Below are 22460 nucleotides of genomic sequence, written 5' to 3' on the forward strand. Positions count from 1 at the left end.
GTGAGATTTCTCCGTTTTAAGGATAGAGAAATGGTCCTTAGATGGGCGAAGAAAACTCGGTGTAGTAAATGGGAGAACGCGGTGATCCGCGTCTATCAAGATTGGAGTGCGGAGGTGGCGAGAAGGAGGGCGAGCTTTAATCGGGCCGAAGCGGTACTTCACAAAAAAAAGATAAAGTTTGGAATGCTGCAACCGGCAAGACTGTGGGTCACATATCAAGGGAGGCACCACTACTTTGAGACGGCGGATGAAGCGTGGACTTTTATTGTAGAAGAAAAATTGGAATGATTGGACTACGAAAATGAACGTTTGGACAAAGTGGTGGGACGAGTGGTGGGGGGGGGGGGGGGGGGGGGGGGAAGAGGGATTGTATGATTAATCCTGCGGTATGGTAACTTTTCTTTCTCCCACAGGTGGTGATGGGGGGATGGGGGGAGGTGGGGAGGGAGAGGAGATGGGGCGTTGGCCATGGGAGGCGGGACCGAGGGAGAGGCGCGGGCTTGGTTCCCGCGCTCTGATAATTATGGCGGGAATAGAGAAGCAGGAAGGAGGGGGCGCCGCACGGGGCGAGCCGTGATCACGGGGGGAAGCCGAGGTCAGCCAGAGTTTGCTGACTTCTGGGAGCAACATGGGGGGAGTAATTACGCTAGCGGGGGGTCTAGCGGGGGGGGGGGGGAGGGGGGAATTACTGGGTTGCTGGGGAAAGGGGGGAGTGGGTGCGGGAAAGGATGGGCGGGGGGGCACCGTCTGGGAGAAATACAGCCGCGTGGGAACTGGGCGAGAAGCTGGAAAAAGATGATGGCTAACCGGCAAGAGGGGGGGGTGGGAAGCCCCCCAACTCGGCTGATCACGTTGAACGTGAGGGGGCTTAACGGGCCGATAAAGAGGGCACGAGTACTCGCACACCTTAAGAAACTTAAAGCAGATGTGGTCATGTTACAGGAAACGCACCTGAAACTGATAGATCAGGTTAGGTTGCGCAAAGGATGGGTAGGGCAGGTGTTCCATTCGGGGCTGGATGCGAAAAACAGGGGGGTGGCTATATTAGTGGGGAAGCGGGTAATGTTCGAGGCAAAGACTATAGTGGCGGATAACGGGGGCAGATACGTGATGGTGAGTGGCAAATTACAGGGAGAGATGGTGGTGTTGGTAAACGTGTATGCCCCGAATTGGGACGATGCCAATTTTATGAGGCGAATGCTAGGACGCATCCCAGACCTAGAGACCGGAAAGCTGATAATGGGGGGAGACTTTAACACGGTGTTGGAACCAAGGCTGGATAGGTCGAAGTCCAGGACTGGTAGGAGGCCGGCAGCAGCCAAGGTGCTTAAGGATTTTATGGAGCAGATGGGAGGGGTGGACCCGTGGAGATTCAGTAGACCTAGGAGTAAGGAGTTCTCGTTTTTCTCCTATGTCCATAAAGTCTATTCACGCGTAGACTTTTTTGTGTTGGGTAGGGCATTGATCCCGAGGGTGAGGGGAACGGAATATACGGCTATAGCCATTTCGGATCATGCCCCACACTGGGTAGACTTGGAGATAGGGGAGGAAACAAGAGGGCGTCCACCCTGGAGAATGGATATGGGACTAATGGCGGATGAGGGGGTGTGCTTAAGGGTGAGGGGATGCATTGAAAAGTACTTGGAACTCAATGACAATGGGGAGGTTCAGGTGGGAGTGGTCTGGGAGGCGTTGAAGGCGGTGGTTAGGGGGGAGCTGATATCAATAAGGACACATAAAGGGAAGCAGGAGAGTAAGGAACGGGAGCGGTTGTTGCAAGAACTTTTGAGGGTGGACAGACAGTATGCGGAAGCACCGGAGGAGGGACTGTATAGGGAAAGGCAAAGGCTGCATGTGGAATTTGACTTGCTGACCACAGGCACTGCAGAGGCACAATGGAGGAAGGCGCAGGGTGTACAGTATGAATATGGAGAGAAGGCGAGCAGATTGCTGGCACACCAATTGAGGAAAAGGGGAGCAGCGAGGGAAATAGGGGGGGTGAGAGACGAAGATGGAGAGACGGAGCGGGGAGCGGAGAGAGTGAATGAAGTGTTTAAGACATTTTATAAAAAATTGTATGAAGCTCAACCCCCGGATGGGAGGGAGAGAATGATGGAGTTTTTGGATCGGCTGGAAATTCCCAAGGTGGAAGAGCAGGAAAGGATGGGATTGGGAGCACAGATCACGGTAGAAGAAGTGGTGAAAGGAATTAGGAACATGCAGACGGGAAAGGCCCCGGGACCGGACGGATTCCCAGTTGAATTTTACAGAAAATATTTGGACTTGCTCGCCCCGCTACTGACGAGGACCTTCAACGAGGCAAAGGAAAGGGGACAACTGCCCCCGACTATGTCAGAAGCAACGATATCGCTTATTTTAAAGAAGGAAAAGGATCCGCTACAATGCGGGTCCTACAGACCAATCTCCCTCCTCAATGTAGATGCCAAGGTCTTGGCCAAGGTAATGGCAATGAGAATAGAGGAATGTGTCCCGGGGGTGGTTCATGAGGACCAAACTGGGTTTGTGAAGGGGAGACAGCTGAACACGAACATACGGAGGTTGTTAGGGGTAATGATGATGGCCCCACCAGAGGGTGAAACGGAGATAGTAGTGGCGATGGATGCCGAGAAAGCATTTGATTGAGTGGAGTGGGATTATCTGTGGGAGGTGTTGAGGAGATTTGGGTTCGGAGAGGGGTATGTTAGGTGGGTGCAGCTGTTGTATAGGGCCCCAGTGGCGAGTGTGGTCACGAATGGACGGGGATCGGCATATTTTCGGCTCCATAGAGGGACAAGGCAGGGATGTCCTCTGTCCCCATTACTGTTTGCACTGGCGATTGAGCCCCTGGCGATAGCGCTGAGAGGTTCCAAGGGATGGAGGGGAATACTTAGGGGAGGAGAAGAACAGCGGGTATCTTTATATGCGGATGATCTGCTACTATATGTGGCGGATCCAGCGGAGGGGATGCCAGAAATAATGCGGATACTTGGGGAGTTTGGGGATTTTTCAGGGTATAAATTGAACATGGGAAAGAGTGAGCTGTTTGTGGTGCATCCAGGGGAGCAGAGTAGAGAAATAGAAGACCTACCGTTGAGGAAGGTAACAAGAGACTTTCGTTACCTGGGGATCCAGATAGCTAAGAATTGGGGCACATTGCACAGGCTAAATTTGACGCGGTTGGTGGAACAGATGGAGGAAGATTTCAAGAGATGGGATATGGTAGCATTGTCAATGGCAGGGAGGGTGCAGGCGGTTAAGATGGTGGTCCTCCCGAGATTCCTTTTTGTGTTTCAGTGTCTCCCGGTGGTGATCACGAAGGCTTTTTTCAAAAGGATAGAAAAGAGTATCATGGGTTTTGTTTGGGCCGGGAAGACTCCGAGAGTGAGGAAGGGATTCTTACAGCGTAGTAGGGATAGGGGGGGGCTGGCACTACCGAGCCTAAGTGAGTATTATTGGGCCGCTAATATTTCAATGGTGAGTAAGTGGATGGGAGAGGAGGAAGGAGCGGCGTGGAAGAGATTAGAGAGGGCGTCCTGTAGGGGGACCAGCCTGCAGGCTATGGTGACAGCCCCATTGCCGTTCTCACCAAGGAACTATACCACGAGTCCGGTGGTGGTAGCTACACTGAAGATTTGGGGACAGTGGAGACGACATAGGGGAAAGACCGGAGCACTGGGGGGGTCCCCGATAAGAAACAACCATAGGTTTGCCCCGGGGGGAATGGATGGGGGATATGGAATGTGGCAAAGAGCAGGTATAACGCAATTGAAAGATCTATTTGTGGATGGGAAGTTTGCGAGTCTGGGAGCGCTGACCGAGAAATATGGGTTGCCCCAAGGGAATGCATTCAGGTACATGCAATTGAGGGCTTTTGCGAGGCAGCAGGTGAGGGAATTCCCGCAGCTCCCGACACAAGAGGTGCAGGACAGAGTCATCTCAAAGAAATGGGTGGGGGACGGTAAGGTGTCGGATATATATAGGGAAATGAGAGACGAAGGGGAGACTATGATGGACGAACTAAAAGGGAAATGGGAAGAAGAGCTAGGGGAGGAGATTGAGGAGGGGATGTGGGCAGATGCCCTAAACAGGGTAAACTCGTCGTCCTCGTGCGCCAGGCTAAGCCTGATTCAGTTTAAGGTGTTACACAGGGCACATATGACTGGAACACGGCTCAGTAAATTTTTTGGGGTGGAGGATAGGTGTGCGAGGTGCTCGAGAAGCCCAGCGAATCATACCCATATGTTTTGGTCATGCCCGGCACTACAGGGGTTTTGGATGGGGGTGACAAAGGTGCTTTCGAAAGTAGTAGGAGTCCGGGTCGAACCAAGCTGGGGGTTGGCTATATTTGGGGTTGCACAAGAGCCGGGAGTGCAGGAGGCGAAAGAGGCCGATATTTTGGCCTTTGCGTCCCTAGTAGCCCGGCGCAGAATATTGCTAATGTGGAAAGAAGCCAAGCCCCCGGGGGTGGAGACCTGGATAAATGATATGGCGGGGTTCATAAAGTTAGAGCGGATTAAGTTCGTCCAAAGGGGGTCGGCTCAAGGGTTTACTAGGCGGTGGCAACCGTTCGTCGAATATCTTGCAGAAAGATAGATAGGGGAGAACAAAGAAGGCAGCAGCAGCGGCCCAGGACTTGGGGGGGGGGGGATGGGGGGGGGGGGGGGGGATGGGGGGGGGGGGGGGTGGGGTGTGTGGCCTGAGACAAGGCAGTTGCCAATTAGGGCTAGTTTTTATTTTTTGTTATTTAATATTTATTTATTTGTTGTTGTTTTTGTTTAAATTTAAAAAAGGTCATTATTATCTGCATTGTTACAATGTTGTGTAAAGGATGCACAATGTACTGTGTTGGTTGACCAAAAATTTTCAATAAAATATTATTTAAAAAAAAATGTTCCTTCAAACTTCCAAGAGACTTAACACCTTTAAACAGAATCACATCAGATTAAAGGCTTTACTATTATGAGTTTAAATCACACAAATGACCCAGAGATAGTCTTTCATGGCAGAGATCTAGCTCACTGCAAACACAGACACTCCCAAGCTCTTTTCAAACTGCAAAACTAAACTGCAAAATGGCTGACTTGACCTCAGCTCCACCCACTCTCTGACATCACTGTTTTCTTAAAGGTACATTGCTTAAACATCCATGTCTTAAAGGTACTCTCACATGACAATGTGGAGTCTGCACATTCTCCCCGTGTCTGCGTGAGTTTCCTCCGGGTGCTCTGGTTTCCTCCCACAAGTCCCGAAAGATGTGCTGTTAGGTGAATTGGACATTCTGAATTCTCCCTCTGTGTACCCGAACAGGCGCCGGATTGTGACGACTAGGGGATTTTCACAGTAACTTCATTGCAGTGTTAAAGTAAGCCTACTTGTGACACTAATAAAGATTATTTTATTATCAAGAAGGCTAATGAAATGCTATCCTTTATCACGAGTGGAATTTAACATGAAATTCAGGACAAAAGCAAAATACTGCGGATGCTGGGAATCTGAAATAAGAGCAGGGAGTGCTGGATAAACTTAGTAGATTTGGCAGCATCTGTGCAGAGAGAAACAAAGTGAGCTTTTCAAGCCCAATATGACCCTGAGGGTAGCATGGTGGTTAGCACAATTGCTTCACAGCTCCAGGGTCCCAGGTTCGATTCCCGGCTTGGGTCGCTGTCTGTGCGGAGTCTGCACGTTCTCCCCGTGTCTGCGTGGGTTTCCTCCGGGTGCTCCGGTTTCCTCCCACAGTCCAAAGATGTGCAGGTTAGGTGGATTGGCCTTGCTAAATTGCCCTTAGTGTCCAAAATTGCCCTTAGTGTTGGGTGGGGTTACTGGGCTATGGGGATAGGGTGGAGGTGTGGGCTTGGGTAGGGTGCTCTTTCAAAGGGCCGGTGCAGACTCGATGGGCCGAATGGCCTCCTTCTGCACTGTAAATTCTATGGATCTTTTACAGAACTGAGTCACGCGGACTGGAAACATCAGCTCTGTTGAAGTTTATAATATCCTGGATGGTCTTGACAAGGTGAACATGAAAAAGATGTTTCCTCATGTGAGGGAGGCCAGAACCCTCACTATTTAAAAATGAGAGATTGCCCATTTAAGACCGAGATGGGGAGAATCTTTTCTCTCTGGGTTGTGCTACTTTGGAATTCTGTGTCTCAGAAGGCGGTGGTGGGGGGGGGGGGGGACGGGGGGACGGGGGGGGGGGGGGGCGGGGGACATTGAATATTTTTAAGACAGAGGCAGATAGATTCTTGTCAGGCAAAGGGATAAAAGGTTATCGGGGGATGTGGAATTAGAAACACAAACAATGATCTTAGGTTTTATCTCTTACTTCAAGTTTTTCCTCTTTTTTTTGCAATCTTCTGGCCTATCACTAATCGTTGCAGCATTGCACATATTTTCTTTCCATTTGACACCATTTGACACACTTAATTAGCCACTGATGGTGCATCCTTCTCGCCGAGTCTTTCTTTTTCAATGGGATATATCTTTGTTGAGAGTTATGAAAATCAAGTATCTTCCACCGCTTCTGTACTGTCTTACCTATTTATCTACTTACCTGATCCACTTTAGCCATCTTTGTCTTCAGATCCTTGTAATTGCCTTTATTTAAGTTTAAGGTACTAGTTTGAGACCTCATTTTTTGACCCTTATACCGAACATGAAATTCTTACATGTTATAACCACTCTTACCTAGAGAATCCTTCACTCTGAGGTCATTAATTAGTCCTGTTTCATACCACATCTAAAATTGCCTGTTCCCATGTTGGTTCCAGAACATATTGTTCTAAGAAACTGTCCTAAATACATTCTCTATAAACTCATCTTCCAGGCTACTTTTGCCAATTTGATTTATTCGATCTTTGTGAAGGTTAAAATGTCCCATGATTATTGCAGTGCCTTTCTCTAAGCCTCCACTATTTATTATTTTATGCTCTGTACTACAGTGTAGCTGCTGTCTGAGGACCTATAAACCACTCCCACTAGTGACTTCTTTCCTTTGCTACTTCTTGTATCCACCCAATCTGACTCTACGCTTTGATCCTCCGAACCAAGATCATTTCTCACGACTGTGCATCCTTGGGAAGAGAGCTAAGCACCTCCTTTTCCTTTCTTTCTATCTTTGCGAAATGTCAAATATCCTTGAATATTCAGGTTCCAGCCATGGACACTTTGGAACCATGTCTCTGGAATCTCCCCCCGACCTGAATGGATCCCAGAACGATGGTGATGTGGCCAGCTTGCTCATGCTCCCTGGCGCCTCTGCTCTCGCCCATACAATATCGCACCTGTTGGACAATTGCAAGGGCTGATGCTCCTTCATTGCTACCTTCTGTTTTCCCCTTACCTGCCGCACTCATAGCCACACCTTCTTGTCCCTGACCACAGAGCAAATCTGAAGTACCGAACTTAAGAGATGGACTCCCCTCCTGAATGCATCACCATGTTCAAAGCTCAGGCTCCAGTTAACAACACAGAGCCAAAGTTCCTCAAGCTGCAGACAGTACAGATGTGGTTGCTGTGGATCACACTGGATGTCCGCCAACCCCTACATGCAATGGCTGCAACACATCGCTGCCCTGTCACCTTTATTGTGTTTAATTTAACTAAATAGGTTTCAAGTTTTGAAATATCAATCATCTGTTGTCTGTAGTTATACCAAGTAATGTAACTAGTTAAGTTACAAATTTAATGAAATAATTATCTCCCCAGTACTATCTGTATTTAGATGGATAGAATCTAAAAAACTCACCGGACAGTCACCAACTTGCTCAACTAATTAAAGCCTTGAACACACACCAGTTTCTGAAGACTTAAAAAAATGGGATAAAAAGCTGTGCCACTTTGCACTAAATTCCCAAATTAGCCCTTGTACCTCAGTGCACTCTGTGCAATAGCGAAATCTGCCCACCTTTTTTTTTTTAGAGAACTGAGGGCTTACACCCAAATTACAGCTGTTAAGTTAGCTTCCTGCTATCAAATTCATGAGTGTTAAGTTAGCACTCACACCTCAGTACACGTTGTGCCCCCATGCTCTCCCAAGATAAGCAAAGGAGAATATCTACCGCTGAAGAGTTGAGAGGAACAACTTAAGCTTGGCTTTAAAAAGACCCTTCAGAGATGTGTGAGGGATGGAAGAGAAAGACAGTCTTGCATTTCTGTAGTGTCTTTCCTGACCTCGGATGCACTTTACAGTCATTTACTTATGTTTTTCAGTGTGATCATTATTGTAATGTAGAAAAGGCCATAGCCAACTTGCACATGGCAAACTCACGCAAACAGCAATGCCGGCTTTAGGAGATGTACGAGGCAAGTTTTTTACACAAGAGGGTATTGGGTGCCTGAAACTCGCTGCCGGAGGAGGTGATGGAAGCAGGGACGATAGTGACGTTTAAGGGGCAGCTTGACAAATACATGAATAGGATGGGAATAGAGGGTTACAGGCCCCGGAAGTGTAGAAGATTTTAGTTTAGACGGGCAGCATGGTCGGCACAGGCTTGGAGGGCCGAAGGGCCTGTTCCTGTGCTGTACATTTCTTTAGTGAGGTTGCATTCAGGTATTAACCTTGGTAATCAAAAGCGTAACAGTGCCATGAAATTTATTACATCTAGCCGAGCGGGCAGGTTGTGTTTAATGTCACAGCCAAAGGATGGCATCTCCAACAGTGCAGTGCTCCCACAGCTCTGCACTGGAGCTCAGCCTGAACTTTGTGCTCACGACCTTCTGACTGAAGAGTGAGCATGTGCCCGACTGAGCCGGCAGCTGTCAAAGAGGAAATAAATCTGGTCATACTTTTCAGAAGTGCAGATGGAGAAAACGAGCTCCACCTCAGAATGTTAAGGACAGGTTTAGGGCCGATGGGAGGTATTTCTTTACACAGAGACTATTAATACCATGATCGAGGCAGAAAGTTGAGTCCATGACATGACTAGATGTTGCATTGGGAATTAGTGTTAAAGAAAAGGTATTAAGAAATATGGTGCCAAGGAAGACAAGTGAAATTAAGATGCAGATCAGGCATGATGTGATTGAATAGCAGAACAGGCTCGAGAGGAAAAATAACTTCCTTCCGTTTCTAAAGTCTTGTGGCTTCACAGACACTGACTTCAGTCAAACCTTGTTGTACTCTGAGGCCAATGTTAAACTGTATGTGGGGATTAGGAATCTCAATTCTCTGCCCGTGTTTTGGATATTGGAGGGGGAAGATGCAGTCCTTGTGGTCCATTTTGTGAACAAAATTGAAAAATATAAGCAAGCTGTTCTGTTCATAGAATCATAGGGCGGAATTTTCCCGCCTCACGCCGGGTGGGAGGATCGCCGGGACGCTGCGCGAGTCCCGCCACGCCACCCCGACACCCGCACGCGATTCTCTCCCCCCCCCCCCCCCCAAACCAGCGCTGCGAGAATCACGCCTGGCTGCTCGGAGAATTGCCGTTCGCAAAATACGCGACGCCGCTCCTAGCCCCCCGGGGGCGGGAGAATAGGGGGTTGGGAGCGGCCTCCGATGCCGGAACAGAACACTCTTGCTTTCACTCCGGCGACGGGACTTTGTCTCCATTTCGGAGAATCGCACCCATAGAATTTACAGTGCAGACGGAGGCCATTCGGTCCATCGAGTCTGCACCGGCCCTTGGAAAGAGCACCCTAGCCAAACCCACACCGCCACCCTATCCTCGTAACCCAGTAACCCCACCTCACCTTTTTGGACACTAAGGGCAATTTATCATTGGCCAATCCACCTAACCTGCACATCTTTGGACTGTGGGAGGAAACCGGAGCACCCGGAGGAAACCCACGCACACACGGGGAGGATGTGCAGACTCCGCACAGACAGTGACCCACGCCGGGAATCGAACCTGGGACCCTGGAGCTGTGAAGCAACTGTGCCAACCATTGTGCTCCTGTGCTGCTGTCAAATAAGTACTAGGAGCAGTGAACTAAATTTTTTAAAAATCTCTAGTGTTACATGAGGTTTGTGTAAATGGACAGATTTGGGAGATAAAGATGTGGCTGACGGAGTGGTGTGGGAAAGAAGTATGCAGAACATCGGCACCAATATTGGGCAGGAAGCAACGGCACCATTGGGACTGCTGGCTGCACCTGGGCTGGGACCAGGGTCTTGGCAGAAAGCGTAAATGTGATAATCGCAAGAACTTTAAACAAGTAAATAAAGTTGGGGAGGAGGGGAGGACTCTGGTGGGAAGGGTGGTGTAAATAATTCAAAAACAAATAAAAAGAAGGTGAATAGAGTAACAGTCATAAATTGTACAGAAGAGAGATTGGTTAATAAGGCATTCTGGTCTTTGTAACTTTATAAAGGGCACAAGTTTAAGGTAATTGGTAAAGGAATCAACATCAACATGATCAAAGCATAAGACATAGGAGCAGAATTAGGCCACTCGGCCCATCGAGTCTGCTCCGCCATTCAATCATGGCTGATATTTTTCTCATCCCCATTCTCCTGCCTTCTCCACATAACCCCAATCCCCTTATTAATCAAGAACCTATCTATCTCTGTCTTAAAGACACTCAGTGATTTGGCCTCCACAGCCTTCTGCGGCAAAGAGTTCCACAGATTCACCACCCTCTGGCTGAGGAAATTCCTCCTCATCTCTGTTTTAAAGTATCGTCCCTTTAGTCTGAGATGGTGTCCTCTGCTTCTAGTTTTTCCGACAAGTGGAAACATCCTCTCCATGTCCACTCTATTCAGGCCTCAAGAGCCTTAGAGCTCAGTGCTGATTTACCAGAATTATACCTCAACACCAAGGGTTGAATTACACGGAGAGATTGCATGGGGAGGCAGTAGCGTAGTGATATTGTCACTGGACTAGTGAACCAGAGACCCAGAGTAATGCTCTGGGGGCCCAGGATCAAATCCCGCCACTGCAGATCGTGAAATTTGAATTTAAAAAGAAGAATCTGGAATCAAAAGTCCATGACCATGAAACCAGTGTTGATTGTCGTGAAAACCCATCAGATGTCCTTTAGGGAAGGAAATCTGCCTTCCTTAACTGGCCTGGCCTACATGTGCCTCCAGACCCACAGCAGTGTGGTTGACTCTTAACTGCCCCCTCCAGGGCAATTAGGGATGGGCAATAAATGCTGGCACAGCCTGCAACACCCACACCCAATGAATTAAAAAAAAAACTCTGGTTGTTTCCCTGGAATTTAGAAGGTTAAGGAATGAGAAGGAGTGAGTTGATGCAAGATAACAGATAGACCTACTTTTGCTGGTTCGGATGCAGAATCTGGAAAATTAGAGCAGTGTGGTAGTACCAGGTATTGGGGTACCTAAGAGGCTGATGACCATTGGTTAGACTCAGGAGTCTGCCATTGGCTGTATTACGTAGCTCCGCCCTGAGAGGCGGAGTATAAGAGACGGTGCCGTCCCAGCAGCCTTCACTTTCTGTACCGAAGCTGCTGGGAAACAAGTTCTAGTAGATTAAAGCCTTCATAGAATCATAGAATTTACAGTGCAGAAGGAGACCATTCGGCCCATCGAGTCTGCACCGGCTCTTGGAAAGAGCACCCCACCCAAGGTCCACACTCCACCCTATCCCCGTAACCTAATAACCCCACCCAACACTAAGGGCAATTTTGGACACTAAGGGCAATTTATCATGGCCAATCCACCTAACCTGCACATCTTTGGACTGTGGGAGGAAACCGGAGCACCCAGAGGAGACCCACGCACACACAGGGAGAACGTGCAGACTCCGCACAGACAGTGACCCAGCGGGGAATCGAACCTGGGACCCTGGAGCTGTGAAGCAATTATGCTAACCACAATGCTACCGTGCTGCCCACTTCGTCTTGAGTGTAATTGATCGCGCATCAAGCAGTAAAGTTAGGAAATGCTTCTGCACACAAAGGGAGGTAGAAGTTTGTCACCCTTTTCTGCAAACACGACTCGAGCAATTATTAATTTTGAAGGAGCGGCATGTGGCGCAGTGGTTAGCACTGGGACTGCGGCGCCGAGGACCCGGGTTCGAATCCCGGCCCTGGGCCACTGTCCGTGTGGAGTTTGCACATTCTCCCCGTGTCTGCGTGGGTTTCACCCCCACAACCCAAAGATGTGCAGGTTAGGTGGATTGGCCACGCTAAATTGCCCCTTAATTGGAAAAGAAAAATACTTGGCTACTCTAAATTTAATTAAAAAAAGATTAATTTTGAAACTGAAGTTGATCGATTTTTAATGTGTTAAGGGACAGAGGTCAAGGCAGTTGGGTTAGCCACAGATCTGCCATTTTCTGATTGAAAGATCACAGTGGTTTCAGGGGTAGAATGAGCTCCTAAATTTTTCGATATTTTGTGTATCAGGTGAGATGCAAGGAATGAGTCTAGTAAATGCCAGGTACAGATGTTTTGCACCTATTAGTGAATAAGCAGGACCCGTGCAGAATACAAATCTCTGATACTGGAAATGGCATCACAGCAGAAACTGCTCCATGTACATCACAGCTCAGTGAGGGTTACAGGCTCCTTCTTCACTCTTCCATTAAACCTGCAGTCTCCTTCATTCCCCTCAGTCTCCTCGCTGCATTCCCGCATAAAGAAATAAAAAGCTTCAATTTCTGCAGGATTTTCAGACCTTCTGACTTTTCCAAGTGCCTTCACAAGAAATTAATCAATGACGTTAATTATAGATCAGTCGTGATCTCGTTGAATGGCGGAGCAAACTCGATGGGGCTAATGGCCTAATTCTCCTACGTCTTATTGTCTTATTTGAAGTGTGATCTCTGTTGTTACGTAGGCAATTGCAGCAGCCGATTTTACCCTCTGGGCCCGGCAAATAGAATGAGGAAAATTGTGCAGTTTGGTTTTTCATCCAATAAAAACAGAAAATGCTGAAAATATTCAGCAATTCTGGAAGTATCTGTGGCGCGAGAACAGCGTTCATGTTCCAGATCGATGACCTTTCATCAGAACTCGCCCCGTCGGAGAGAAGGGCAGAATTTCTCCAAGGTGGGCATTCCTGGAAGATGAGGTAAAACACAAGTAGTTTGCTGAAGAACTGAAATAAAGGAAATATAGTGATGTTGGCCGTGTGATTAAACAATGGGTAAGGAGCTCCCTGCTCCCCATTGGGTGGTGGTCATGAGATCTTTTACATTCAAAAAACTGATCTAAAAGATAGCACCTCTGACAGTGCAGCACTCCCTCAATACTGAGTTGGAAATGTCAGTGTGAATTTTCTGCTTCAGCTGCTGATGTTCAGCTTGCAATCTGTTTTATTCCACAGTAAGGTGAGTATTACATTTGATCAGAGTTACTGACTCAATATGGACAATGAATATTCAGATATATTTTTTATATTATTATATTATATAATTCTCGTCGCCGCATTATAGGAAGGATGTGAAAGCATTGGAAAGGGTGCAGAGGAGATTTACCAGAATGTTGCCTGGTATGGAGGGAAGATCTTATGAGGAAATGCTGAGGGACTTGAGGCTGTTTTCGTTAGAGAGAAGAGGGTTAAGAGGTGACTTAATTGAGGCATACAAGATGATCAGAGGATTGGATAGGGTGGACAGTGAGAGCCTTTTTCCTCGGACGGTGATGTCTAGCACGAGGGGACATAGCTTTAAATTGAGGGGAGATAGATATAAGACAGATGTCAGAGGTAGCTTCTTTACTCAGAGAGTAGTAAGGGCGTGGAATGCCCTGCCTGCAACAGTAGTGGACTCGCCAACACTAAGGGCATTCAAATGGTCATTAGATAGACATATGGACGATAAGGGAATAGTGTAGATGGGCTTTATAGTGGTTTCACAGGTCGGCGCAACATCGAGGGCGAAGGGCCTGTACTGCGCTGTAATGTTCTATGTTCATGGGATGTGAGCAATATTGGCAAGACCAGTATTTATTGACCATTTCTAATTGTCTTTGAGAAGGTGGTGGTGAGCTGCCTTCTTGAACCGCTGCAGTCCCTGTGTAGGTACACCCACTGTGCTGGTCGGGAGGGTGTTCCAGAATTTTTGCCCAGCGACAGTGAAGGAACGGCTGATATATTTCCAAGCCAGGATTGTAGTGTGAATTGGGGGAACTTATAAGTGGTGGTGTTCCCATGTGTCTGCTGCCCTCGTCCTTCTAGGAGGTCGAGGTCGTGGGTTTGCAATGTGCTGTTGTAGATGGCATGGTGAGTTCCTGCAGGGCATGTGGTAGATGGTACCCACTGCTACAACTGGACATCGATGGTGGAGGGAGTGAATGTTTAGGTGATGGGGTGCCGATAACAGGCTTCTCTGTCCTTAATGTGTTGAGCATCTTAAGTAGAATGAAACATAAAAATTGAGTATAATGAGGCAAAGTAAAAAGGAAGAATGATCCGCCTTATCTTATTGTGCTTTTCACAATCTCAAGACATCCCAAAGTGCTTTGAAACCAGCTGAATACTTCTGAAAAGTAATCACTGTTCTGGTGCAGGAAATGTGGACCTGTGCATACAGGCTCCTGTAAACAGCAATGAGATGATAGCCAGATTGTTTTTGTTTAACAGCAAGAGACACGATAAAGGAAATTGTTTCAATATAAACATTCATTTATTCGTTGTATCACACAGTTGGTGATGAGCTTGCAAAGCAAGAATTGTTCCATCTGAAACAAAGAAATGCAAGTCACTAATTTTCCATTCTCAGTCGTTGATGCTCCTGTTTGCAGCCACTTAGCTTTTGAGTTCAGCGTTCAGAAGGTAGCTTAAGAGCACTAGAATACAATATAAATAGCACACAATTACAAAACACTCTATCCTCTACCTTTGCTGTCAAGCTGCCTTTTAAAACCATGTTATTTGTTGAGTAAAGTGCTCCACCTGCCGGCGTAGGTATGGATGACACAGTATCACCCAGTCATTGGGCTGGGCTCGATTAGACAAACAAAATTCACCTCCGCTCCAGGTAATATCTCCTAAATTGTAACAGTGGATTCATGGATATCTCCTCTACTCCTCAGAACACCCTTTGTGTTCAGAACTTCACTCAGATTGGGACCAGATGTCCAGAACGCGTTGGTAAAACTGGCCAATACTGATTGATTGATTGATATTTATTGTCACATGTACCGAAGTTCAGTGAAAAGTATTTTTCTGCGGCCAAGGGATATACACAGTACGTACACAGTAGACAAAAGAATAATCAACAGAGAACATTGACAAATGGTACATCAACAAATAGTGATTGGTTACAGCGCGGAACAAGGCCAAACAAGAGCGGCAGAGGGCGACGTGAATAGTGTTCTTACAGGGAGCAGATCAGTCCGAGGGGGAGTCATTGAGGAGTTTAGTAGCTGTGGGGAAGAAGCTGTTCCTATGTCTGGATGTGCGGGTCTTCAGACTTCTGTATCTTCTGCCTGATGGAAGGGGCTGGAAGAGGGCAATGCCTGGGTGGGAGGGGTCTCTGACAATGCTGTCTGCCTTCCTGAGGCAGCGGGAGGTGTAGACAGAATCAATGGGAGGATGGCAAGCTTGTGTGATGTGTTGGGCTGAGTTCAGCACACTCTGCAGTTTCTGGGAGTCAAGTGTTCATTTACTAATTAACATCAACTGCTCACATTTGAGTATTAGTCCAGAATGACTTGTGGTGAAATGCATGATATAAATATAAATACGTTTCTCTTTTTTTCCCTCTCTTTGTATGGAATTCATTGAATTAAGGTGTTGCTCAAGGACCTTGAACACTGCACCCAAAATAATGCGAGAATGCTCATTTAAGTCTTCAACGTAGTGATTTTAGCAGGCAGTTCATTTTCAGGCTTATGTGACATTTCACTATGTGCTGTTTCAGTGCTAACATGAAGCCATTTAAAATACATGAGGTCACCTTGTCAATGAAATGAGTGGTGGAGGTTGATGTAGGAGCGGTTTCAAGACCTGTGTATTGAGTCAGCTTCCACGTGGGGTTATTCCCTGTGGCTCAGCTCAGTACAGAGAGAAACAAAAACACCACAACCTGGACAAGATGGCTATTTAATCAAGCTTGTTCCGTGTACACGGAGAACAGACTGGATATCGGCCAAGACCTGTTCTGCCGAACAAAGACCCGAACACAGTAATTGTACAACGTTCAAAAATTAATAGCCCACCCCAGTTGAAGTGATCCAATCCCTGAAGCTGCTACGTTTAAACTTATCCAATAGAATTGCAAGCAGTGTTTAAACTTCACCCAATAGAATCGCAAGCACCACATGATTGATCCTCATCCTGGCAGCTGCTTACAATCCCAGCAGCTTGCTGACTGTTTATGAGAAACAGAACAACAGAACCAGCACCCTGAATTGTTTCACAAAGACAAGATGTCAGAAGTAATGTCCTTTTGGTCAAGTTAACTTTCCTAAATCCCATTTGATTACTTATTACTGCTATGTCCTAAAAATACGTGTTTAATGGTTAATAATGATTACTCAGTCCTATAATTCATCTCAATCCTTAATAAAATAATTTGTGTAAAACTATTCTAGTGGCATGCTAACGATTCAGTTTTAAGAGCTATCATCGCTGAACCCCCCCCCCCCCCAGAAGGTTGGAGAATGTCATACAAACAAACTAAATGTTTGTCTATTAATATTCCCAACAAAATCTTTCTACCGGCTAATTGACATGTTAGGTTTCTTGCAGAACTAAAACACATTTTTGCAGTTCAGGTGTCAACACACTGCCTCACACGAGGGGTGTGACCCTGCCGCACACTGCAAGCTTGAACCATTCATAAATTCTCGCCTTTGCCTTGATTTCAATGAGACCTGTTTCAGTCTCAGCCCAGTAGCTGAAGGAAAGGACACCAGGAAATTGAGGGAAGCAATAATTGCATTCGTGTAGTTCCCTTCTCAATCTCAAGATACCTCAAAACACTTTACAGTCAGTGAAGTCCTTTTTGAAATATTGTCACGGTTGTAATGTGGGAAATGTGGCGATTCCTATGTCACAGCAAAATCTCACAATCAGCCGTGACATGTTTCAATTATGTGAATTGAGAGATAAGCATTCACCAAGGAGAACTCCCCTCCAATGGCTGTGGGATCTGAGAGCGAAGACCAGACCTTGGTTTGATATCCAATCCAAGAGGTGGTATCATTGACAGTGCAGAACTCCCTCAGTGCTGCACAGGAAATGTCCGTCTGGAGTTTATCCCGGAATCTCCAGACTCTGACTTGAACCCACAACCCTCAATCAGCCCGCGCGTGCCTTATTGGGCCTTGGGCACTGTGACATGAAGCAGAGAAGGATCCCCTGCCACAAGGTGTTGGCTGGGTGAGAGGACCGTTACCAGCTGCTTAGTAAGGACAGGATATTGTGTTCTTCTGCATCAGTTTCCGAAGCTTTCATCATTTACTTTCCTCGTTACAGGCAATGAATTTGGACACCCTGAGTGGCTGGACTTCCCCAGGATAGGTAACAATGAAAGTTACCATTACGCCAGACGGCAGTTTAATCTGCTGGATAATCATCTCCTCCGCTACTGTCAGCTGAACACTTTCGACACAGACATGAACAACGTGGAAGAGAAATACGGTTGGCTTGCGGCAGCTCCGGTAAGTGAACGCTCTCTCTTGACCTCCGGCACTCTGCCTCTGCCCCTCTTGTTCCCTCTCACTCATGCAGATGTTCGCTCTCGATCTTGCTTTCTCTTTCCCCCCACCCCAAAGAAGAGTTATCGAGACACGTTGCACATTAACTCTGTTTCACCCTTCACAGAAGCTGCCAGACCTGCCGAGTCCCTTTAGCATTTACTGTTTTTATTTCTCTTTCTTGCGCTCTTTATTTCCTCCCTCTCGCACACGCTCTCGTTTGTTCATGCTTGCTCTTGCTCCCCCACCCTCAATTTCACTTTTGTTCTCTTTTGCTCTATCTCACCCACCCCTTCACTCTCTCTCTTGCTGTCACTCACCTTCACTCTTCCTCTCGTTCTCTCCCTGAGGGAGGGAGATTTTCCTCCTTCATAAGGATGTCTGGGTGGTGAGGGAGACTGGGACAGGCACTGTTGAGGTGGAACAAGATAGTCCAGGATGCTGATTAATTAACAGCGTTTCAACGTTAGCTGAGGGTCAAACTGGATATACAGGGAATTTGGGCCAAGCAGGAGTGGGGTGGGAGTGAGGTGGAAGGTCGTTTTGGAGAGTGGAGATGGTAACTAGTTAGCCTGGCATTCAGTTGAAGGGAGTCGATGTCTTCCAGAGGAAGTTTAAGGAGTGGTTGTCAATCAAGACGTCAAAGATAATAATCTGCAGGTTGTGCGCTGCATAAAATAAAGAGAGAAAGATTAATAGCAATCAATCCCCTCCAAGGATTTTCCAAAAGATCCAGATGTGATGTGGGGGGAACCCCATTCTTCTTCCAGTAACAGAGCAGTGTGTGGAACAAGGGGAACTGCCTCAACGTTGCCAGTAGAAGTTTCTGGTTAATAATAATAAGAATCTTTATTATTGTCACAATTACATTAACACTGCAATGAAGTTACTGTGAAAAGCCCCTAGTCGCCACATTCCGGCGCCTGTTCGGGTACACAGAGGGAGAATTCAGAATGTCCAATTCACCTAACAAGCACGTCTTTCGGGACGTGTGGGAGGAAACCGGAGCGCCCGGAGGAAACCCACGCAGACATGGGGAGAACGTGCAGACTCCGCACAGACAGTGACCCAAGCTGGGAATCGAACCCGGGTCCCTGGCGCTGTGAAACAACTGTGTTAACCACTGTGCTACCGTGCTGCCCATGTGACTGTGGCGATGCCTTTTAATTACTTTAATTTTAAAGGGAGAAAACTTGGTCAAAATTCCCTTACATTCATTCATACAATACAAAAAAATGTACTTCACGTACATTTTAATCTGATATCTACCGCCATTCAGCCACCAAGGGCACAAAACACTCAATAATCAAGACCCATTCGCATGCCCTGATTTTCAAACCATTTTACCAACAAATGCACAAAAAGATTCAAACGTCCATGGATAAACATCCAGGTCACATCTAGATTCCCAATTAACTCCATCTGCTTAGGGACTGACATTTAGCACCACCCTTGGCGAGACTGATGGGTCATTCGTGTCCTGAAGCGAACCAGCGGCAGTATCCCTGTGGATCGGGTAAACCGAGCAATGGAGGAGGATTTAGACAAACGTGGCAGGGGATGGGGGAAAGTCTCGCTTTGAAAGTCTCGAGTGAGAGCAAGATTAATAAAGCTGCTGCAACAGAAGCAGAGGCTTAGCTGGAAGAAAGATTGAGAAAATGCTATTGGAGGAGAAATGGAATAGAGCACGCCGTGAGGTAGAGAGATAAAAGTTCTGCTGTGGACAGGGCCAAGGGTTGGAAGAAAATTAAATGCAAAAAGCAGAGAAAGGGGTCAGCATTCCAACTAGCTAGAGTTAATAATGTATGTGAGTACAGAAAGCATCAAATCAAAATAGAAGAATTAGAACCATTATTAAACATAGAATGAAATTGATATTGTATTTATGACGGAAATGTGGCTTAAGTTTGAGCAGCATTCAGGATTTAATACTCCTGTCTGTAAACCGTGCAAGTGAGAGAGGCAGAAAGAAATTGGGAGTGGGGCAGCATGGTGGCACAGTGGTTAGCATTGCTGCCTACGGCGCTGAGGACCCGGTTTCGAATCCCGGCCCTGGGTCTCTGTCCGTGTGGAGTTTGCACGTTCTCCCCGTGTCTGTGTGGGTTTCACCACTGTAGCGCACAAAGACTCCGAGAGACGAATAGAGTGAAGTCGATGAGGCTTTATTAAGCGTGTCTGTTCCCCCACAGCTCGGTAGTAGACTGGCCTGCGGGGGAGGACTCCGGCTTCTTATACTCCGCCTTCAGGGCGGAGCTAGAGGTCAACGGCCAACCAGGACCGGGATCTGTCAGCCAATGACATTAGAGCTTCCAGTCCCACATGACCCCTAATACATACTACCACATTCACCCCTTGTCAAAAATGAACCCGGCGGGGTGATGCTTCGCATGGTGGTAAGGGTTTACAGGGCTGGTCCTGGGAGGAAAACATTCATATGGCAATACAGTATGTACAATTTTGTCCTGTTTCAACTATTTACAGAAGGTATCGGGAGAAAAGCAAAATGTTCTTGTGAAAAGTCCATATATTGATTTAGATCGACGCCACGAGTCGGTCGGGCGGTCTGGTCGTCCGTGTCGATCGCCTCGGCCCCGGTGGTGGTGGTGGTGTTTGTTCCGGTGTTGTCGTCTCCGGGAGCCTTACGGTTTCAGCTTGGGCTTTATTCTTGGTTGGGCCTGGGGGGGGAGGGGGACCGATCCTCCTGGTAAGGGGGCGGTCGCAGGGTGCGGCGGTGGTCGGGACCCAAAGTGGTAGCGCCGGCGGGTCATACATGGGGCGCGGGGGGGGTGGGGGGTTGGGGAGCGTAAGCGGCGTGCAGGGCTCCCTGTTCTCCCGGGACCGCGGTGGTCGGGACCCAGAGTGGCTGCGCCTGCGGGTCGTACATGGGGCGCTGGGGGGGTTGGGGAGCGTAAGCGGCGTGCAGGGCTCCCTGTTCTCCCGGGACAGCGGCGACCTCGCGGGACCGGCACACAACCGCGAAATGGCCCTTTTTCCCGCAGCTCTTGCAGATTGCTGCGCGGGCCGGGCAGCGCTGCCGGGGATGTTTCGCCTGGCCGCAGAAATAGCAGCGGGCGCCCCCGGTGCGACTTGGCGTTTGGACCGCGCAAGCCTGTGGGGTGTCCGGGGGGGGGGGGGGGGGGGGGGGTTGTCGCGACGGGTACGTACGGAGCCCAATGGGCTGCCGCGCGGTCGGGGCCGTAGGCGCGGGTATTACGCGCGGCCACGTCTAGGGAGGCTGCTAGGGCCCGGGCCTCTGAGAGTCCTAGCGACTCTTTTTCTAGAAGTCTTTGGCGGATTTGGGAGGAGTTCATACCTGCCACAAAAGCATCGCGCATTAACATGTCCGTGTGTTCATTTGCGTTCACCGAAGGGCAGCTGCAGGCTCATCCCAAAATTAGTAGCGCGGCGTAGAATTCATCTATCGATTCTCCGGGACTTTGCCGTCTCGTTGCGAGTTGATAGCGAGCGTAGATCTGGTTTACTGGGCGGACATAGAGACTTTTCAGTGCTGCGAACGCCGTCTGGAAATCCTCTGCGTCTTCGATGAAAGAGAAAATCTCCGTGCTTAACCTCGAGTGCAGGACCTGTAGTTTTTGGTCTTCTGTGACCCGGCCGGTGGCCGTTCTGAGGTAGGCCTCGAAACAAGTCTGCCAATGCGTGAAAGCTGCTTCCGCGTTCACTACGTGGGGGCTGATCCTCAGGCATTCCGGGATGATCCTGAGCTCCATAGTCCTTTTTAGGCACGCTTAATAAATTGTCGCGCACAAAGACTCCGAGAGACGAATAGAGTGAAGTCGATGAGGCTTTATTAAGCGTGTCTGTTCCCCCGCAGCTCGGTAGTAGACTGGCCTGCGGGGGAGGACTCCGGCTTCTTATACTCCGCCTTCAGGGGGGAGCTAGAGGTCAACGGCCAACCAGGACCCGGGATCTGTCAGCCAATGACATTAGAGCTTCCAGTCCCACATGACCCCTAATACATACTACCACAACCCCCACAACCCAAAGATGTGCAGAGTAGGTGGATTGGCCACGCTAAATTGCCCCTTAATTGGAAAAAAATAATTGGGTACTCTAAATTTAAGGGGGAGAAAATAAATTGTGAGTGGCCTGCCAGTATAGTTGAAGGAATCTATCACAGCATTACAACATAAAAGTATGCTCATGAGTTGTATTTGTATAGATTCTATCAGGATGCAGGGCAAACATGAAGTACGATTCTCTGTGGGGATGGAGAAGACTGAGGAGGTTCAACTGCACACTGGCGTGCGTGACACGCACACCTTTTACAAGACAACCAAAGAGATCTAAGGATCCACAACACACGGACGAACACCAATAGGATCCAAATATGGCAAGACTCTCCGCAAAGACACGACTGTGTCAACACCCACTGGAAGGAAAACGTTGCAGAACTGCAGCTGTCCCTCGTCTAACATTCCTGACGTGTTCCAAGAAAATGGCATGCCCTTAAGAAACCATGTGATAAGGGTGAATTACGTTTCCTTTTTTAAAATAAATTTAGAGTACCCAATTCATTTTTTCCAATCAAGGGGCAATTTAGCGTGGCCAATCCACCTACTCTGCACATCTTTGGGTTGTGGGGGCGAAACCCACCCAAACAGGGGGAGAATGTGCAAACTCCACACGGACAGTGACCCTGAGCCGGGATCAAACCTGGGACCTCGGCGCTATGAGGCAGAAGTGCTAACCACTGCGCCACCATGCTGCCCCCGTGAATTACGTCCCTGACCTGTAATTTCTGCATTAAAAATCGATTGGCTGCCTTGAATCTAACTGGCCCAAAAATCCTGTTATGAAATCTTACAACTTATAACTCTTAAATTGCTAACTCTACTTGCCTTCCGCTCGCCGATGCTGCTGCTTAACGACCCCCTCTTCCACTTGTC

General features: G+C 48.0%; 1 protein-coding gene across 3 annotated transcripts in view; it reads left to right on the forward strand.

Moving 5' to 3' along the window:
• Positions 1-22460, forward strand: part of LOC140427636 (1,4-alpha-glucan-branching enzyme-like) — an 885145-nt gene that overhangs the window by 668392 nt on the left and 194293 nt on the right. For all 3 annotated transcript variants that reach the window (XM_072513058.1, XM_072513059.1, XM_072513060.1), the window contains exon 13: positions 17333-17517. In XM_072513058.1, the coding sequence (XP_072369159.1) occupies positions 17333-17517 (185 nt within the window). The remainder of the gene's footprint in view (positions 1-17332; positions 17518-22460) is intronic.

This window comes from Scyliorhinus torazame, chromosome 8 (genome assembly GCF_047496885.1).
Source record: "Scyliorhinus torazame isolate Kashiwa2021f chromosome 8, sScyTor2.1, whole genome shotgun sequence".
In the NCBI taxonomy this organism is placed as follows: Eukaryota; Metazoa; Chordata; class Chondrichthyes; order Carcharhiniformes; family Scyliorhinidae; genus Scyliorhinus; species Scyliorhinus torazame.